The 22368-nt window shown below is 35.3% G+C and overlaps 1 protein-coding gene across 2 annotated transcripts in view; it reads left to right on the forward strand.

Annotated features, from left to right (window-relative positions):
* Positions 1-22368, forward strand: part of LOC123540540 (phosphatidylserine synthase 1-like) — a 63316-nt gene that overhangs the window by 11779 nt on the left and 29169 nt on the right. For both annotated transcript variants that reach the window (XM_045325633.2, XM_045325634.2), the window contains exons 2-3: positions 16135-16226; positions 17292-17336. In XM_045325633.2, the coding sequence (XP_045181568.2) occupies positions 16135-16226; positions 17292-17336 (137 nt within the window). The remainder of the gene's footprint in view (positions 1-16134; positions 16227-17291; positions 17337-22368) is intronic.

Here is a 22368-nt window from a genome sequence, read left to right on the forward strand (position 1 = left end):
AAACAGAGAAAAAACTTCAGTATAAAGTAACATGTCGTGAACTGCCAGATGGTGTATTTACAAAACTTGTACTCCTGAATTGTGACACATTTGAATGAATGTTTCTTCTTGGTCCTTTTAAAAGTGAGAAAGTCTTCTCATGAGCTGCTCAGTGGATTATCACAAAACTTGGCCTGTAGAATCCTTTGAGTTTTCTTCAAATGATTCTGCTCGACCCTTTTTAAGGGTTACAATAGCTTGAACTTTATCAAGCATTTAGACTGAATTATGGCCCCCATTTCGACTTAGAATAAATGTTAAAGTTTGCGTACCACCCCAAATATTTTCAAAGTCCATTGAGATATTGCTTTCATATTTTGCATACTTGTTTACCATCATGACCGCAATCTGTAAAAAGGAGGAGGCAATTCTATCAAGCATTTTGACTGAATTATGGCCCCTTTTCGACTTAGAATAAATGTTAAAGTTTGCGTACCACCCGAAATATTTTCAAAGTCCATTGAGATATTGCTTTCATATTTTGCATACTTGTTTACCATCATGACCACAGTCTGTAAAAAGAAGGGGGCAACTCTATCAAGCATTTTGACTGAAATATGGCCCCTTTTCGACTTAGAATAAATGTTAAAGTTTGCGTACCACCACAAATATTTTCAAAGTCCATTGAGATATTGCTTTCATATTTTGCATACTTGTTTACCATCATGACCGCAATCTGTAAAAAGGAGGAGGCAATTCTATCAAGCATTTTGACTGAATTATGGCCCCTTTTTTGACTTAGAATAAATGTTAAAGTTTGCGTACCACCCGAAATATTTTCAAAGTCCATTGAGATATTGCTTTCATATTTTGCATACTTGTTTATCATCATGACCACAGTCTGTAAAAAGAAGGGGGCAACTCTATCAAGCATTTTGACTGAAATATGGCCCCTTTTCAACTTAGAATAGATTGTAATGTTAGTTTTACTCATAGATTATATTATACATTCAAGCACTGAGAATAGTCGAGTGCGCTGTCCACTGACAGCTCTTGTTAAAATTTTGGGCTTGACTGCAGGTAGGAGTTCCCATATCTAAAAGATTATTTGACAACTTCTTAGCTACTGCATGATGGATTCTTTGCCAAACTGGATCTGAAGCACCCTCTATTGGACCACTCAAGTTTGTTTAAATGATAACATACTGTTTGTGCCATTACAAACAAAAAATAGAAAAATGATCTTTGAACTGCATAATTGATGTTCATCAAACTTAGCCAGAAGATGTAGATGCTCCAAAGGGGAGTGGGTCGGGCCCATTAATTGTCTTGTTGACATTTTATGATTTAAGATAATAGCTATAAATCCACTGAAGAGAATTTCAAGTAACTTGATATAATGACAGATGATTAAATGAACTGAGAAGGGCAATTTGTGGCAAGAACCATAACTCTTTCTTCGATGAATATTAAACCTGTCTTCCAAATTGAACATTAACTGGGTACAATGAGATACAATGAGAATTTTTTAGTACATCAAAAACCTTTTCAAGCATGGCTTTAAGCCAAGGGTATGGATCACATTAAGTGGCAGCTGAAGTATAAATGCCACTGTTTGCTTTTAAAATATTAATTATTATATAGTATGCATAAATTAAATAACATTTATATTTTTCATGTGAATAAATTGTATGTTTCTATTGTGAAAACAAAGCAAAAAAGGAAACTGTTGTTTCAAAAGTTAAGTCCAATTTCAGTCTTTAAACATGGACAGACACTCTCAGAGGCATTGCAGTTTGCATAAGGGGGCATTTATTAGTGGGGAGCATTTAGTTAGGGAATACGGTAGTTTTTTTGTTTCAGATGCTTCATATAAGAAATTACTTAAAAAGCTTTAATCATTGCTGTCACCTTGACAGTAGCCACGCATTTAATTAGTCTACTCTATTGCTCTATATAACCGTACGAAATAAATTATACATGCGCGAAAACCTTGAAATATATATGAAATCTGCCGTAAAACCTGACATGATTATTATCCTTTTCGTATTCATTAAATGAATGCGAAAATGCAAAATTATGCATGATGCTTGAAATTGGCCCCAAAGAAAATGTAGACAACTGTATAAAGATTGTGAAAGTATTTTTACAATTAAAACATTTTTTTGACAGTTGTGAAAGGAATATAACAAAGTTTTTGTTTCAAGGTTAAAAAGACGAGTTGTGCAGGGGATGTTTATGTATGTATTGATTCTTTTAAAGGAATTTTTTTTTTTTTAGTTCTTGTAGAAATAAATACAATGAATGTAAAGTTTGTGATTGACGAAATTTATGTAAACAATTGCAGCGTACATATAAGACTTTTAGTATTTTTATGATTTATATTGTAAAGAGCAACAGTTGTACTGTGAAATCATTAATTTTCGGCAGGGTGGGTGGGGACTAATTTTCGTGGATTTTGCGGTTGTGTCAATCCATGCAATTAAGTCCCAACAAACAAATAAAGTTCCCATTCATTTTACCTGTAGCTTCAAAAAATGAAATCCACAAATTCATTTCCCCACGAAATAGCCATTTTTGTCAAAACCATGAAAATTCATGCACACGAAATTAAATTATTTCACAGTATATAAGGAGACATGTATATTAAAGGTGATCAGTTAGATTTCTGTCACGGAATGGATTTATTTGAAACTTTCTTGTCTGATCATTTACTAATTTATGCTAATTGGGAGCTGAATATGGTAGAATTTTCACTAGAGATATCTTTAGAATTGGAATTTTCTTAGTTGCCCAGCTAAGGTAGGTTAAGATTAGCTTGCAAGTGATTCTGCCTTTGCAACAAGTACAGACATCCGTGCAGACTGATTGATCATGGTCTCCACCATTTGCTATTCAGGCAGTAGTTTTTTAAGTGAAAACCCCTTTGAATAATAAATGGTATTGTCCAAATTAAATGATGGACCAGTCCATTCTAGAAATTTAGCAGGTTTAAGGCTCATAATGACTTCGTTTAACTTTATAATGAAGCTGCCAAACATTTTTAACGGCATAATTAAGATACATTGATTCTATGTTAACCTTTAGTCTGCTGGCGGCAAGTGGTTCGGCCTTTGCGACCAGTGCAGATCGGTCTGCACTGTTTGCTATTCAGTCAGTATATATTTGGTGCAAACCCCATGTATAGTAAATGGTACTGCCCAAAATGAATGATGGACTGGTCCATTATTGAAATTTAGTAGGGTAAAGGTTAAATCTTACTTCTCATATATCTGTCAATGGTTTGAATATTTGGTTTTATGTTAGTAGGTTAAGTTTTATTTAATCTATTGTTTCTGATTACCTCCCTTTATGGTGTTGATCATGTGCAGTATTGAAAGTGGTGTTTTTCTAACCATGTTATTATGCATTCTCTCTATTTGGACAGCTGCTTTTTCTTTTTTTCAGCCTTGTAGGACTTTAAGCACTAGCATAAATTTGATCAAGGAGTGATATTAATTGAAGAACTATGTTAATTTGCAAGTTAGCATTTATAATAACATTTTTGGACAAAACTCATTAGTATACGCAAGTTTGTAGAATCATAATTTTCACCAGTTTGCCTGTCTTGGTTGGAAATAAATGAATTCAGTAGCTACATAATTATAGTTTTAAAACTTGTCCTTTTGTTCAGTGTAGAAAAATGGATGTAAAACTTGAAAATATAAATATCAAAATCAGAAGAAATTCTCAGCTTTTTAAATGTTTTCTTAGGCCACACCAAATTGATGTCTTGTTCTTTGGATTTTTTTCAAAAATATTTGGGGCGAGCGAGCGAGCGAAAAAAATTAAAATATTTTTTTTTCAAATCATCATTTATTGAAGCGAGCGAAGAGCGATGAAATAAGAAAAAAATAATCCCTTGTGTCATGTTTATCACCAAATCAAGTGTATATCTATTCATAAGCCGGAAAAACAAATGTCAGTGACTGGGAAATAATTTTTGTCCATGGGACAATGGCCCATCATACACAATAAATTATGAGACATTTAAAAAATTTATGTGACATTCAGAAATTTCTTTGGGACAGTTGTGACTTTCGTACTAGGAATTGGCACTATAGTATGTATTTACTTTAGATTAAAGAAGCTCTTTATTAAATCCAAGTGTACAACTGTAACAGTTTCACAGCTTTAATGTCAGTAAAATTCAAAGCAGTTTACATTTAATACTGGTAATTCAGAGCTAGTTTACTCTACTTTCCTGGTAGAACTGAACAATACTCCTTTATACCTCTGATAATAAATATAAGTCTTCCGAACAGTGCTCTAATCATACACTGGATAACATTCTTAACCCATACCCTGCTAAATTTCATCCATCTTTCAATTTGGACAATACCATTAACTGTGAAAAGGAGTGCTTACCAAAATACACTGACTGAATGGCAAACAGTGTAGATCATGATCAGACTGCAAGGATGTGCAGGCTGATCATGATCTACACTGGCCACAAAGGCAGAATCAGTTGGTTACATTTTTTTACATAAGATCTGCACTATTAAATAGTTTCATCCTTTTGCATATAATACAATTTAGCCATGTGACACAGGGCTCATCAGCACTTAAACTTAGGTGACATTTTTTATTTTTATGTGACTATGGCTCATGTCTCATGGGTTTCCCAGTCACTGCAAATGTGTGTGAAGTAACATTCAGACAGCATTGTCTTTGGAGTATTGAATGTTTAATGTGTGATGCATACAATAAAAAGTAAGAAATATATCAGCACTTTTATTATTCTGAAATGTCTTATTTATCCCATATCACTTAACAATTTTCTCTGCTCCTGACATTAGATTTTTAACCTTTGAAGTGCTGGACAACATGTACATGTATCTATTACAAATGCAGATCACACAGCACTCTATTAAACCTGTTAATCTGAGGTGGTACTATTCCGTGCCAAGTCTGCAGGCTGGGTTTGACTGTCAGAAATCAAAATTTTGAGCCGCGCCATGAGAAAACCAACATAGTGGCTTTGTGACCAGCATGGATCCAGACCAACCTGCACATCTGCGCAGTCTGGTCAGGATCCATGCTGTTCGCTAAAAGTTTCTCTAATTGATGTAGGCTTTGGAAGCGAACAACATGGATCCTGACCAGACTGCGCGGATGCGCAAGCTGGTCTGGATCGATGCTGGTCGCAAAGCCACTATGTCAAATGAAAATCCAGCACTTTGAGAGTTTGACTATACAAAGTAAACAAAAACAAATGTTGACACTTTTGAGTGACATATAAGCAAATGTCTAGAATTCCAGATGTATTGTCATGTGCCATCTTTAATATCACTCAAACCAAATAAAGAATTGTAGAACAATCAACAAAAACAAAAACCTGCATTTGAGAAACACACATAACCCCGGCGGGTTTTACACGACTGTATAGCGCAGCAGCCCTAACATCTCTGTAAAACTGCAGCTCGGGGAAATCTCAACAGCCGTTCGTCATCTCGGCATGAGATAAAAAAAAAGACATAGGGGGCTGCCATTTTGTTATGCCCGATTTTTAAAGTGATCGAATATTACAAAATTTAATCGAATAACCTCATACTACCGGGGTAGGTATCACTTCTGTGTGGTAGAGAGACTACGTAGTCGGATCGGTGACTGTATTAGAGAACATGTTCTTCCGTTGCTCCGATAAATTACAAGCAAGGTGCGTTTAAACTTCGGAATTTCCACTTTTTTTTTCGTTCCTACTGATTTCGACCCAGCGCAAAAAATACGCCAGGTGCGGGCGGTCAAAAAAAAATTAAAATATTTTTTTTTCATTTCCCGTCAAATTGGTGTGGGAAATCCGACGAACAGGTAATCAGTTTGGTGTGGCCTTATTAAGGTATCCGATCCACAAATAACAGTGCTATTAAAATATATCAAATATTGATGCCTGGTAAGCTCATATAATTTTGGTATCATCTGAAATGTATTGTCTACTGAAAAAGAAAATATAACTTACATGACAAAATATGTCATAGAATATTTATTTTTTTACTTTATAGTTTTCAAGGATATTCAACAGAAATCCAGTTACTACAGTGTAAGATTTATCATTTTGGAGTCAAAACTGTAATGATTCTTGCTTATTAATTATGGTCATCTTATTTACTAATTCGTGTTCAGCAGACACAACTCTTTCAAATGATATCAAAATAGCATGGGGTCACCAGGCATCGAAATATTACCTATTTGTGGATTGGATACCTTAAAGGGAAGTAATTACAAAATTTTGTAAAAGTCAGTAAAACAAACACTTCTGATATGGATTTAACTCATTGCAATGGAACTTTTTGTTCCTTAAAAGTAAATCAGACATATATAATTATGAAATGTGAAAATTGTCATAAAATGTTGCTTAGGCCTAAAAAAAAAATTCTTTGTTTCCGGTAACATGCTCAAAAAATTTAGGGTAGGTAGGTCGGAATTTTTTTTTTTTTGGAAATTTTTTATATTAAGGGAGACTTTTCGGAAATTATTTTTTTGTCAAAAAATGATTACAAATAAGGGGGTTATGCCTTTAGAGCATCAGTAAGTTGATTTCTAACATCACTGGCCATGTTTAAAGCATAAAAAGTGCAGTTTTGCATCTTTTTGCTAAAAAGTTGAAAAAAATATTCTCCAAGGCCATAAAAACATTTAGGGTCGGGCCAAAAATTTAGGGTAGGTCGGGATACCGGAAACAAGGTATTGACAACTCCACATGTTCCCCACTCACAAGGTATTGACCACTCCACATGTTCCCACTCACAAGGTATTGACAGCTTCCCCACATGTTCCCCACTCACAAGGTATTAACAACCCCACATGTTCCCCACTCACAATGTATTAACATCCCCACATGTTCCCCACTCACAAGGTATTAACAACTCCACATGTTCCCCACTCACAAGGTGTTAACAACTCCACATGTTCCCCACTCACAAGGTGTTAACAACTCCACATGTTCCCCACTCACAAGGTATTGACAACTCCACATGTTCCCCACTCACAAGGTATTGACAGCTTCCCCACATATTCCCCACTCACAAGGTATTAACAACCCCACATGTTCCCCACTCACAAGGTATTAACAACTCCACATGTTCCCCACTCACAAGGTGTTAACAACTCCACATGTTCCCCACTCACAAGGTATTAGCAACTCCACATGTTCCCCACTCACAAGGTATTAACAACTCCACATATTCCCCACTCATAAGGTATTAGCAACTCCACATGTTCCCCACTCACAAGGTATTAACAACTCTACATGTTCCCCACTCGCAAGTTGTTAACAACTTCCTCACATGAATAAGACTAAGAGGTAATCCCAAATATATTACATAGTTATATGCTGTGCAGAAGGGTTGAATTAGCACTCATAGCTGTGTTCTCTGCCTATACTACTGAACTAATGGGGAGAGGTTTTGTTATTATACCCATTAATATGAAATTGATAACAGAAACATAAGTTATTAGCACTAAGTAGATATTAATTGAATGACCATGTCATTTACACAGATCATTGTGGAGAATGTTGTTATGTTTGCCTCTGTTATGTCTAGAGAAAACGCTGTACTCCCCTGGAACAGTGAGACTTCAGAATTAAATGTGAGAGTCACTGTTTTTGCTGTATCTCTTTGTCTGCAGGATTTCTGCTTAATGTCTCAATGAATAAGGATGTATGATGCTTTTATGGAAACTTAATTGTTTTAGAACTGCTGGTCTGATTTTTGTTAAACAGTTCTATGACATACACATCTATTTTCAGCACTGGTTTGTCAGCATTGGTTGTGATCTTTATTTAGGTTGACTTTTAGAGCTTTAATAGAAGTTTTAAACTTGTTACACTTGTTATATATCATTAGGTGAGTAAGCAAGCAAAGCACAATAACTCTCACTTGTATTATTTAGTCGGTATTATGACCCTTTCTTCATTCAGAAAATTGGAATTTCTTTGTTTAGTTTTTTTGTTTACATCCACACTATAACAGCTATTGATTGGAATTTATCATTGGATGAGTAAGCAGACCAAAAACCCTTATTCTGACATGAATTTTTTCAGAATAATATAGAAATTCTTGAATGAAATTTTTGTTTAAGTCCTCTTTTTGAATACTAGAAGAGCTTTAATAATGTTTGGCCTTCAAATTACCAAAAATTGATCCAGATTGGCCGAGATTTGTTGCCGTACCAGCACCACTAAAAATAAATCAGCATCGGCACGAATCTAAAAATACATGGGTTAGGGGATCTGCTCTGCAGCAACTCCACTGTGAATCCCACATCTGGATGTCAATAGTCTAATAGCAGACTAAATTGCAGCACTGTGAACAGAGTGAAATTGAGACAACTACAAAGATAAGGAGTACCATTAACATGCACTCTTTGCAAAGAAGTAAGAAAGGTCCTTTGTAAATGTGTAGAGTCTCAGGGCATTGAAGATTACACATTTATGTGCAGTAATAGCACTATATCATATTGTTGAGATTTAATCTAGTAGAGGTAAAAAAAAGTACAAAAATAGGATGCAAAATGAATTGTTGTTTGATCCACCAGCTTCATGTTCTCCACCCAGAAGGGAATCAGTATTTTCAGATAGAATTAGAATGCTGTTCCATTTCACTAGTCAGAATATTGCCACATTCAATTTTCTGAAAAAGTTTAATAAGAAACATTCCCTGGTAATAATTAAATATTGATTGAGTACCATCCAGTTAATATTGTTGGAAGGGTATCCATCGCTTAATTAGTAATATTTGCCTTGAAGTGGTAGAAATTATTTGCTGAAAAAGGGATATTCCATCGAAAACCATTACATGGTGAATTCCATTTTGTCAAACATATAGTAACATCTATAAGATATCAAAAATCATGAAACAGTGTAATTGAAATTGTTATATTTAATATTAATATTGAAATATAATTTTTATAGAAAATGTGGATACAGACATGTATTGTTAGCAGTCAGTGATGGCATGGACACTATCTGGCTGTTTAAGACATGTAACTGCTTAAAAGGTGAATTTGGGATGTGAACAGACTGGGTGCTTAAGGCAAGTGGTTGGTTAATATAGGTGACCTGACTAAGGCAGGTTCAGCTTTATATGGTCAACTTAGGTTCACTGATGCAGTTATTACAAAGGCAGTTAAGTGTGGGGTGGTTACAAGTCTTAACATCTTATACCAGCCAGGTGTGAGTTTTAGTCCATTTCTCATTAAATGTTTGGTCAACCCTCTTATTTATGTTCGGTCAACTCTCTTATTTTCGTACGTGTTTTTCTTGCCTGACATAATATGTTAGTGACCCCATTTTGATGTGTTGTCCAAGATGTTGCGGTTCTTGGGGTATGATAAATGCCGGTCAGACGGACGGCATACAAATTAAGGAACGGCGGACCACATCAAAATTTTCCAGTGAACGACCCTTTGAGTAATCAGTGGTATTGCCCAAATTGAATGATGGACCAGTCCATTTTAGAAATTTAGAAGGGTTTAAGTGTAAAATTTCAGACAAAGCTCTGGTGATGAATATAGACCCTCAGCTTTGATTTGCATTTCAAAAGCTTCTCAGAAACTCTTCTTTTCTGATGCATTGATTTTTCCCTGTATTCATTGCATTAAATCATATGTCAATAAGTTGACACAAAAGAACACTGTGGTAAAATGCAGCTTCTAAATTTTGATATGGCTTTTTGTTGACAAAAAAGAAGACTGCAAACAAGTATCTTTAAAAGGGAAAATTGATTTTAAATCTAAGGCTCCAAGTCTTTGTAATCAAGTTTTAATTTTGATAACGATGCTCACTCATCCTCGAGATAGTTTTCAGTAGACAGATCAGATGATAATAAATTTCTCTGATACAATGCAGGGAAATTGTTATTAAGGTACCCTGACTCGAGATAAATGAGCCGCGCCAGGACAAAACCAACATAGTGCATTTGCGACGAGCATGGATCCAGACCAGCCTGCGCATCCACGCAGTCTGGTCAGGATCCATGCTGTTCGCTTTCAAAGCCTATTGGAATTGGAGAAACTGTTAACGGACAGCATGGATCCTGAATAGACTGTGTGAATGCTCATGCTGGTCTGGATCCATGCTGGTCGCAAATGCACTATGTTGGTTTTCTTATGGCACGGCTCAAATAGTTGTATAAATGGTAGACAGTTAAGATAGAACTTATCTTTTGAATATGGTGACAAAGTAGAAATTGTGGTAGTAATTTATTGCCTCTTTCAGATTCAGAATGACACTGACATTAAGTCTGTCTGAAGACTCACAGTACCACTGACATGTGTCTGTCAAAAGACTCAGAATTGCATTGACTTATCTGTCAGAAAACTCAGAATTGAACAGACAAGTGTCGGAAGAGTCAGAATTGCACTGACAAATCTGTCAGAAGACTCAGAATTGCACTGACAAATCTGTCAGAAGACTGACAGAATTGCACTGACATACCTGTTGGAAGACTTAGAATTGTATTGACATACCTGTTGGAAGACTTAAAATTGCACTGAGATATCTTTTGAAAGACTCAGAATTGCACAGACATACCTGTTGGAAGACTCAGAATTGCACTGACATACACGTCTGTCAGAAGACTCGGAATTGTACTGACATATCTTAGTGTCAGAACACTCAGAATTGCATGACATATCTATCAGAATACTCAGACCTGCATTGACAAACACAGAATTGCTCCAGATTTCATTTTGAAGTGGTGATGGTAACTTAAACTTGAAAGTCCTATAGATAAGCAATTCTTAGCATGAACTTAAGTACTTAACAGATTATAAAAAATTGTGTCTATTATATTGGTATTGTGTATGTTCAGAATTTTGTGCTTCATTGTGCCAAGTGATGGACCAGTCAGACCATTTTTTAGCTCGACTATTCGAAGAATAGTCTAGCTATTCTACTCACCCTGGCGTCGGCGTCGGCGTCGGCGTCGGCGTCACACCTTGGTTAAGTTTTTGCATGCAAGTACATACAGCTATCATTTAAAGGCATATAGCTTTGAAACTTATTTATTCTTTTTCTAGGTCAATTACCAACCTCACTGGGTCAAGTTCCATAACTCTAACATGTATTTTGAGCAAATTATGCCCCCTTTTGGACTTAGAAAATTCTGGTTAAAGTTTTACATGCAAGTTACTATCTCCAAAACTAATGCAGATATTGAATTGAAACTTCACATGTGTCTTCGGGGTTATAAAACTAGTTGATAGCACCAAGTCCCATAACTCTGACCTTCATTTTGGCCAATTATGCCCCCTTTTGGACTTAGAAAATTCTGGTTAAAGTTTTGCGTGCAAGTACATACAGCTATTACTAAAAGGCATATAGATTTGAAACTTATTTTTTCTTTTTCTAGATCAATTACCTACCTCACTGGGTCAAGTCCCCTAACTCTGGCATGTATTTTGGCCAAATTATGCCCCCTTTTGGACTTAGAAAATTCTGGTTAAAGTTTTGCGTGCAAGTACATACAGCTATTACTAAAAGGCATATAGATTTGAAACTTATTTTTTCTTTTTCTAGATCAATTACCTACCTCACTGGGTCAAGTCCCATAACTCTGGCATGTATTTTGGCCAAATTATGCCCCTTTTGGACTTAGAAAATTCTGGTTAAAGTTTTGCGTGCAAGTACATACAGCTATTACTAAAAGGCATATAGATTTGGAACTTATTTATTCTTTTTCTAGATCAATTACCTACCTCACTGGGTCAAGTTCCATAACTCTTAACATGTATTTTGAGCAAATTATGCCCCCTTTTGGACTTAGAAAATTCTGGTTAAAGTTTTACATGCAAGTTACTATCCCCAAAACTAATGCAGATATTGAATTGAAACTTAACATGTTTCTTCGGGGTTATAAAACTAGTTGATAGCATCAAGTCCCATAACTCTGATATGTCCCCTTTTGAACTTAAAACTCTTTTGATATTTAACATTTTGGGTAATAATTTCCAGCTTCTGTGACAATATTTCGAATAGTCGAGCTTGGCTGTCTTATGGACAGCTCTTGTTATGGGGTTGGTCTTTCAGCCAGAAGATAAATTGTCAGTTTTAACATGAAAATGTATATTTGAACTGTACTTTAAACATTGGTCAGTTGGTTTGATGGAAGTTAGCTTGACAATGTGTGGTAATACAGAGTAAAAGTTCCCTTACAAGTAAAGGTATTCTAGTTTTATCAATACATTGCTAATTTGATAACCTCACTTTGAGCTAAACTTTCTATTTGTCGCATAATGTGAAATGACCTCCCACCCACCAACCGATCCTTCACAACCCCCTGTGATGATAAATATTGGAGTGAATAAATAGTAAAAAGTGTTTGTTTGGCACTTTGTGGTAAGGACATACAAATTATGATAAACCTAGTCTCCTCTAATTCATGTGGGGAAGTTGTCTGTTACTAAATTATTTTTATTTTACATTTGTTTGACATTGGACGACTTTAAAGAAAAAAAAAGACGTACCAAGGATGATCAACTTTTAATACTCAGCTGGAGATGAATGAAACCACAGTGTGAGAAAACCGTGGAGGCAATGTCTCCTGCATAGTCAGGATACACATGCCAAGAAAGAATATGTAATTAGTAGATGCTATAAATAGAATATAGTACTGTTTGTTTCAGGTATTTTGTTTCAGTTGGAGACTGTGCTACATTATTGTATGTTTTCCAGTGAATTATCAAAAAATTAGTGTGAAATATATTTAGTATTTTCACAGTAAAACAATATCAAATATATTTTTCAACGGTAAAAAATATAAATTGAGTAAATTCAATTAAACATGAAATAAAATTTAAAGATTTGTTTGTTTTATATGTAAGGTCAAAATATCTAAATTCCTTTATGACCAACGGATTTTTCATGTTTTCACTTGTGACTATGCCACTCGTGAAAACATTGCATCTGTTGTTCACGTGTGAAAAATATTTCAGTCTTACACTGAAACAAACAGATACCCTCTAGATGTTCTGTCAGTCTGCATTTTACCAAAATAGTGAAATGTTCGTATTAAACTTGATGATAATGAAAATTCTTTCACTACCTAAAATGATAGACGTTTCAGACAGAATTTGATTAATTTTGAAACAACATTGTCTTTCCCTTCATTGATTTATGATTTGTGGTTTGATATCCAGATTACTACTTTCCTAGAATTTTTTTTAAATTCATGCATGATTTTGTTTGCAATTTGTGTATTTATATGTTAATGTAATCAGTTAGCATTTTGTTAAAGCAGCATGCCTCCAAATTGTTCAACAACAAAAAGAATTTTTTTTTTTAGGTTTTTTAGATCTTGAAATAAATGCTATATTTCTTAAGAAGGCTTTAAAACTAAGTTACTGACAAACTTTATGTTACAGAAACACATAAGAATTTGCTGTTTTTACTACTTTTTACAATGAAAATCGAAAAACGTTTGTCAGGCTTTTACTGATAAACTTTGATAATGTGGCAGGTGAGTCCAATAAGTCTAGGGGTGTTCAAAGATAATCCTTTATTGATCTATTGTGAAGCAAATATTGGATTTACCTGTTTTGGAAAATAAACAGTGTCGACTGTATTGAGGTCAACTGCCACATTATCAAAGTTTATTAGTACTTCAGAGAAATAGTCTCGATTATAAATATCTATGTTTTGAAGTCATTATTCACTACTTCAGCTATAGGGCTATTGGTTACAACGACGAGAAAAAGTCTTTATTGCCGCGGCGGTCCGGGCTCGATTCCTGACACGGTCATCGTTTTTTCTTGATTTGGAATTTTAAAATATTTTAGAAACAAAAATTCATATTCTTATGTTCATAATATGACCAAAATTCAGTTTGAAAGAAAGATTATTATTCAACTTTACAATATTACACACTGTATTAGATCAATTGCAAACATCATATGAAACAGACAGAGCTAATACAAAACATAACTGAGCCAATATGAGAAAAACAGGGCCAATACGAAAAAACAGGGCCAATACGGAATTCAAGCATTTTGATTGGTTCAAAAGAGAGGGCCAATACGGAGAAGCCACTTCCGTTTGATTTTTAAATGACGCCATTTTGTTTTACATCAGAGTTATAGATTACATTTTTTTTCACATTTTGATAAAAAAAAGTCATCCAACATGTTTGAATTTAATAACCAAGTATGACTGAGCGGGATGTACGTCTTCGGAGATTACAACGGTACTTTCGCTTATTCGGTATTGTGTAAAATGCAAGTGTTTCCTGTCAGAAATTCTAGCAGTTGTCAAGGAAAATAATAAGAAAATATGGAAACTCAGATTAATTAAAAGGATGAGACTTATCTTTAACAGACATTTTGATAGTGTGGACTATTTGTGCAATGATAAATAGCGATTCAAGTGCTGGAAAGTGGATGAATAAATTGGCGAACAAGAGTGTCAGTTGTGAACTGCAAACAATTTCGGATAAGAATTAAACGAGGCATGGGACTATATAATATGTGCTTGATTGGTTGTATTATCTTGATCAACACATATGTGTATAATTTTGTGTCTCGTTGCTTGCAGCCTAAAAGGAAACGACTTTTAAAGCAGTTTTTATCACAGTTCAAATGGTATGGTACTCGCTAAAGAAAATAAATAGGAATTCCAAAAAATAAGGTATGTTCTAGTTACTCTTGATTTTGTCGCATTAAAAGTATCTTTCAAAATTATTCTCAAGTACCTACATACAACTCATTCTGTTTTACTGGCGAAAATGATCATGATTTCTAAAATACGTCTAAACTGTAAACAACTTGTCAAAGAATGACACGATTTTTCACCTGAACGTGCATAGCTGTCATAAGGTAACTCACAGAGTTCTTATACTGTTACCGCCAACAGTTGAAAGTTGAATAATAATATTATCATTAATCAAGCGATTTCATATTGGCCTAGTTATTTGTCCTCGGGCAGTCGTATTGGCCCTCGGCCTACGGCCTCGGGCCAATACGACTACCCTTGGACAAATAACAAGGCCAATATGAAATTGCTTGATTAATAACATTATATTATTTTTTAGCCAAATCTGGAGGTCAGTGCCTTTAAGGTTTGCTATATAAATGTTTGGTCTATTCTGTAAATATTCACGATATATAAAAATGTATATCCGTCACAGCATATGAGAAAACAACAGTAATTAAACAAAGGCTAATGGACACTGTCCAGCCAATTAACACATACTTTGGAATGTTGGTATGAACTTACTCCATTTCTCAAATGAAATGATGAGACATTAGTTTTAGTTTTGTGTTAAAACTGAATTTGAAACTGATTTTTATTACATTTAATGGATGAGTAGACAGGATTATGTACATAAGGTAACGTTTGTATGGAATTTTTTATTACAATGATATTTCTACACTTGGCAGCTAAATTTCAAATGAATTTTACTGTTTAAAACTGAAGTGATGTTGTATGGATTCAGCTGTTACTTAGATACAAAGTACACTGAAATTCAGCCGAGTGCATGAACTTGAGAAGCTACAATTAATGCGAGTCTGTAGAACTTTCCAAATTACCTATTAAATGCTGTACATGGGGCCTCCGTGGCCGAATGGTAAAGGTCTCTGACTTCAGGTCACTTGCCCCTCACCGATGTGGACTCGAGCCTCACTCGGGGCGTTGAATTCTTTATGTGAGGAAGCCATCCAGCTGGCTTATGGAAGGTCGGTGGTTCTATCCAGGTGCATGCCTTAGATGAAATAATGCACGGAGGGGCACCTGGGGCCTTCCATCACCATGAAAGCTGGAAAGTTGCTATATGACCTATAATTGTGTCTGTGGGACTTTAAACCCATTGAACAAACTAAAAACAAATGCTGTACTGTAGTAGACTAGACCACTAAGCCCAAAGTGAAATGCTCAGCAATGTTTATTTGTTTCAGGTCAGCAGTGTATTTTCTGCCAATTGTGAGTTATGTATACAATTTGTACAACAATCCCTTCTCTGTCGTATGGTACCAGGTTAGAGAGTATGTCTGGATAGAGGGATACTTCGTTGATTTAAAGATTGTCTGTGGTTCAAAATATAAAGGATTTGAGCTTTTAATTAAACTATGAGGTTTGCCTGTCAGGGGGACCCAATTAAATTCCGTGTTTCTATTTTTCAGAGATGATCACGTACAAGAAGCAAACATTTGGCGAGGGTTTTGTTGTGTAATTTTCTTCTTCCTTGTCATCAGTGTTCTGGCCTTCCCAAATGGTATGTCAGATTTTTAGATAGCACAATTTATTTATGATGATTATATTTTCTCTAATATTTGCAGATGGAACAATTAGATTAAGATTGATTTTGTTGTTAAAGTTTAAAAAGTTCCTGACTGTCAATTCCTGAACTCAAACAATCACATTAAATACCCTGGTATACTGTCTTAAGGTAAAGCACTTTAAGGTAAATTTTCTTGTTTAATGTGGGTAGTCAACAAAAGTCCTCACTTGGAATGGAATTGGGACAAGTTATTTGCAGCCAGGCTCAGAGCAGGTCTTGTAGTTCAACCTCCTCAGCATCAAGTCTAGGCCGATACTGCTGGAAACAGTACCAATTCAAGTAAATCACCCAGCACTGAACACTAAATGGAATATCAGCCGCAACCGGGAATCGAACCTGGATAGGTGGCGTTATAGTCCAGTATGCTAACCTGACTACACCTCTTACTCCTGTCTAGTTTTGTATTCTATTAATAAATCAGACCATTCTATTAATCAGCTAGAAACTTGAGATTAAAGTTTTTTAGAACTGATTCCAAGTACAGGACACAGAGGCAATGAGGCTTAGAAAGCGACAGGGAGGGACCATTATTGACTTTTGCTGAAGACAAGACATCTATACAGCTCTGTCTCTGTGATGTACAGTGTGATGCCAGTCCATATGTTTGTTTTTTTCTCAGTTTCAAAGCTATTTAATCCACAAATCTAATGTTTTTTTTACTTTATGCCCAAGACAGTGGCTATGACTTAACACATAAATGACCTTAGAATTTAGATGTTTTTCAACACAGTTTTCCCATGCTCCATTCCGAAAATTGGTGAAAAGAAAAAAACTGTGATGTTATGATGAATGTAACAGTCTCATTTCCCAATTGACTGGTACAATCAATTACACCAAATAACAAATATTTTAGATTTTTGATCAGGTTAAATTACAAATTCTGTTTGATGTTATTGCCTCTGCTTAATACTGTATTCTCAGTTAAGGGATAGACTTGATTCTACTGTAACTTATGTAATAACAAACGTAGCATAAAAAGCATTTTTTTCTACTTTTCAGGACCCTTCACAAGACCTCACCCAGCACTTTGGCGAATGGTCTTTGGTAAGTTAAATGAATAACTTCTGTTGACATTTATAGTTAATTAAGAAACCCAAAATCAAGCTGGAGGACTGCATGTACTCTTAACTTTCCACTAAAACGGTAACAGGTTTTAGATACCTGATATTATAACCTTTGAGGTACAAGTTTGAGATTTTATTAGGTTACATCAATTTCAGATTATTTTTTGGTCACGCTGGTACAATTTTTTTTTTCAGATGATATTAAGGATAATTATAGGTTTAAGGTTTCATGAAATTATTTCAGTGACGGGTATTAAGATTTTATGATGTTATTTCAGTAACTGGAAAAAATTTCCCAGATTTTATTTCAGTTACATATATAAGGTTTTATAATGGTCCGGTGCCTAAATCCGGACACTTTTGGTGGTTTTATGACAATAACTTTGCATTCCGAAACTGCACTTGTATCACATTTCAAATGTATAATTTTAGGTTCTTTATAAATCTCTATGCAAAACAAAAAAGTCCTATATTGCTGATTTCATTATAGAAAAAGTCATCTGAAGTGGACCAGTAAAAGCTGTCAAAATTGGCCTTCAGAGTGCTTAAATATTCGGACACTATTTCGATATGTAATGCAACGAATCAGTGCACCAAAAAAAATAACAATTAACCCAACTTTGAAACAAAGCAGTCAGATTCAATCCAGCATCTCCGTTCAATCGAAGTTTTATTACCTGTTAATCACATGATCATGAGTGGACTAGTTTCTAATTTAATGTGTAACTGCAAACTAATAGACAATAAAATCTATCTTGGCGAATTAATGTTTACAACTTTTCTCATCCACATGCAGATTCTGTTGCTGTCGTTATACCTTTTGACGCAGTTATGCACTATAATGACGCCGTGTCGATTTTATCTTATGAATTGCTTCCTTTGTCTGCAAAACGCTGGCATTTTCTTCTCTATTGAGTTAATTATTATGTAATAGAAATCGCTTAAATTTCTTAAATAAATACTGAGGGTAGTACAGAATTGTAAAACATGTTTTTTTGGTCAGTTTTGATCAACTAAGAAAAAGAGTCGTCTTAAGTTAGTACCTCGCCGCACCTAAAACAAATGGCGTGCGCTGTATGACGTCATCCCCCACGACACACAGTTTTACTTTTAGCGGTGCGGATATTTGAAGGTAATTTTCTCTGTAAATACTTTCATTCACACACTGTTGTTGACAACTGGTCATCAAAGCGTTCTTCTGCGTCGATCATGTTCATTCCAGTAAAAAATCACGATTGTAAAACGTTTTATAAAGGTGTCCGAATTATTAAGCACCTTCCGGATTTAGGCACTGGACCAGTAATGTTATTCCAGTGACAAGTATCAGCTTTCATGATGTTATCTTAGTTTTAGTTATATGATTTCATGATACTAAGCTAGTTCAGTTACAGGTATATTAAGGTATCTTCACAAGTATTATGTTTCTTGGTTGTATTTCAGTAACAGCCATGAGCTTTTATGATGTTATTTCAGTTCAGTAACATGTATAAGGTTCCATGATGTTATTTCGGTTATAGGTATAAGGTTTTATATTGCTATTTCAGTTTAAGGTGTAAGGTTTCATGTTATTTATGTGCATCCCCCTCCTACCCCATTATTCGTTTCTTGTCCTGATTTTGTGCTTTTTTTCATTCATGTATGGATATTTAAAAGACTTAGCATCATAAATAATGAGTATGACATGATGATGTGCAGGGCTTCGGAAATTTTGATAACTCAGTCGGTCTGAAACGAAAATCCTGACATCGGCGCTACCCCACCCACCGCATTCCCAATATTACATATTTTGTAAAACGTGATAGAGTAAAGAAATAAGCATGTCATGCATTAAAATTGAGTTACCAGTCACAGCGAGTTACCATACAATGAAGACAGTTATTCAGTGTTATGTGTGATCGTTACTTTGTTTAAATTTCGATGTTTTTCCTGCAAGGATAAAATTGCCGGCATTGACACCGTGTACGTAACTAGTCTAAAAGCCAACGCACGTGACTTCGTTACTGTATACACGGCAGATACTTTGTGATGTTTCCTCATTCTTTGACGGAATTCTATAAAATACAATGCGTCAAAGTGAATTACACGACACATATTCTCTGCTGAAAAGCCTCAGTATTTTAAAAAATTCTTAAAATACTCTGCCGCGGACTGAATGTGTACGTTATTTGAACGCTGAGATTGAATTTCCCGCATGTATAGTACCAAAAGGTCACGCGGGTTGGCCACGGATATTTCATTTCACTTACGTTGTACTTCAGTAAGCAACTACATTTTATAAAGTTATATGTTCTCTTCTAATGTAAACAAAATTTCATTTTTTTAAAAGACAAATTTGATAAACAGCGCCACTCCGGTTTTCTTTATCATTCATGTTTGCCGGTCCATTTTTTTAGCTCACCTGTCACATAGTGAAAAGGTGAGCTTTTGTGATCACCCTTCGCCCATCGTCCGTTGTCAGTCTGTCTGTCCGTGCGTCAACAATTCCTTGTCTGCACGATAGTGGTTTCATTTATGATTTTATTTTAACCAAACTTGCACACAACTTGTATCACCATAGGATCACGGTTCCTTTCTTGAACTGGCCAGATCCCATTTTGGGTTCCAGAGTTATGGCCCCTGAAAGGGCCAAAATTAGCTATTTTGACCTTGTCTGCACAATAGCAGCTTTATTTATGATTTGATTTTTACCAAACTGGCACACAACTTGTATCACTACGAGATCTTGGTTCCTTTCTTGAACTGGCCAGATTCCATTATGGGTTCCAGAGTTATGGCCCCTGAAAGGGCCAGAATTAGCTATTTTGACCTTGTCTGCACAATAGCAGCTTCATTTATGATTTTATTTTAACCAAACTTGCACACAACTTGTATCACCATAAGATCTTGGTTCCTTTCTTGAACTGGCGAGATTCCATTATGGGTTCCAGAGTGATGGCCCCTGAAAGGGCCAAAATTAGTTATTTTGACCTTGTCTGCACAATAGCAGCTTCATTTATGATTTGATTTTAACCAAACTTGCACACAACTTGTATCACCACGAGATCTTGCTTCCTTTCTTCAACTGGCCAGATTCCATCATGGGTTCCAGAGTTATGGCCCCTTAAAGGTCCAAAATTGGCTATTTTGGCTTTTGCAGCCATATAGAGACTTCATTTATGGTTTTATTTGATACAAACTTCCAAAATATCTTCAACAACAATAAATTTTGGATTCCATGACAAATCAGATCCAATCGTAGGTTCCAGAGTTATTTTATATTTGATTACCTCCCCTGATTGTAATCAAAATGGATTTATATCAGTAAGTACTTATAGGACTTATTTGAAATTTCATTATTGTTATTAGTTGGACTGAGACAATCAGGGTAGATAACTATGGACTGATTTTATGTCAAATTACCTCCCTTTATTTCAAATTAAAATGGGTATATCTCCATAACTAATGAAGATACTGATCTAAAATCTCATTTATGTCAACAGATTTATTTGGCAGATCCTTCTTTTGTTCACTTACAATATTTATTTTTTTAAATTACTTCCCTTTTATGTTACTAAAATTAGCTTATTTTATTAACTGTTTTTATTATTGGCCGTAGGGAAAAACCGAGACCACTTTTCTGAGGTACAACATGGATGGTACCTCCAATTTTTAGGTGTATTTTGACATATCTATACCTTGTAAGAATTTTTTTTTCTTTTTGGTTAAATTTCTTCCCTTTGTTGTTCCTGTCCTTTGGACTTTGATATTTTTGCTGAGGACCTTCTTGTCATCAAGTGCAATGATAAGAGGTGAGCGATATAGGGCCATCATGGCCCTCTTGTTTTCTTTTTCTTTTTTGTACAGTCAGGTTCTGCACTTGTTTCAACTGGAGCCCCAACAAATGAATCGTGTAATTTTTTCAAATCAAGTAATTATAAAAAAATATTTTTATCGGTTTTCCGTGTGATGTCTCTTTAAATCAAAGACCTATAATGTACATGATTAAATGCAGTGACCATTTGTTTTTTACCCGTGATCAGATATAACCTTTTGAAATAAACCATCCGTCGGATTCTAAATAAAAGGATCCCCGACGAAATGATTTGGATCCAGTCAGAAACATTTGGAAACCAGTCAGTACATTGCAGTCGGCTGTCTGCAAACATTAAAGGATGTGCCGCGCGAGCGCTGATTGCGTCACATGCTAATTACGGACCGATTATCAAAGTGACAATCAGACCGATTGACACGTTTATTGATTATCTGAGGGTGTGACCAACAATTTCCTGCTTGGCAGGTGGTCGTGTATTGAGATATCAGACCGAAATTTATACTTTTCTCCATTTTTACGGACCAATTTTTTTCGTTTATTCACTTCACGAATCGGTCTGAAAAGTCAAAAATCGGTCCAAAACCAACAAACCGGCAAATTTCCGAAGCCCTGAGGATGTGTGGTGTACAAGAATCACAAATCTACCATTCTTACTTTTTGAATTATCTCCCTTTGTTGAATGTGCATCCCAATTTTGTGTCTGATCTGTAACTTTGTCGTTCATGGATGGATTTCAAAAATAGTTTGCAACAATGATCAGCATGAGATGACGATATGTCACCTGTTCCACACCCTCTAACCCCTCTTGGGGGCGGCGTATAGTAATTGCAGAATCTTTACGTCAGTTTGTTTGTTTCTTAGACCCATTTTGTTTCTGGTCTATAACTTTGTTATTCCTAGATGGAGTTCAAAAAGACGCAGTGGCACAAATGATCAGTGTGATAGGTTGATGTGTTGTGTACAAGAGCCATAAACTTACACTTCTTACTTTCTGAATTATCTCCCTTTATTGAATGTCCATCCCGATTTTGTGTCCGGTCTGTAACTTTGTCAGTGGATTTGACCAAACTTTAACCAAGATATTTAATATCAGTCACCACTGTCATTCCAATGAAGCAGTATAATTATGGGACATGCATTTTTATGCCCCCCTTCAAGGAAGGAGGGGTATATTATTTTGCAGATGTCGGTTGGTTGGAAT

Source organism: Mercenaria mercenaria, chromosome 16, assembly GCF_021730395.1.
Source record: "Mercenaria mercenaria strain notata chromosome 16, MADL_Memer_1, whole genome shotgun sequence".
NCBI classification, from domain to species: domain Eukaryota; kingdom Metazoa; phylum Mollusca; class Bivalvia; order Venerida; family Veneridae; genus Mercenaria; species Mercenaria mercenaria.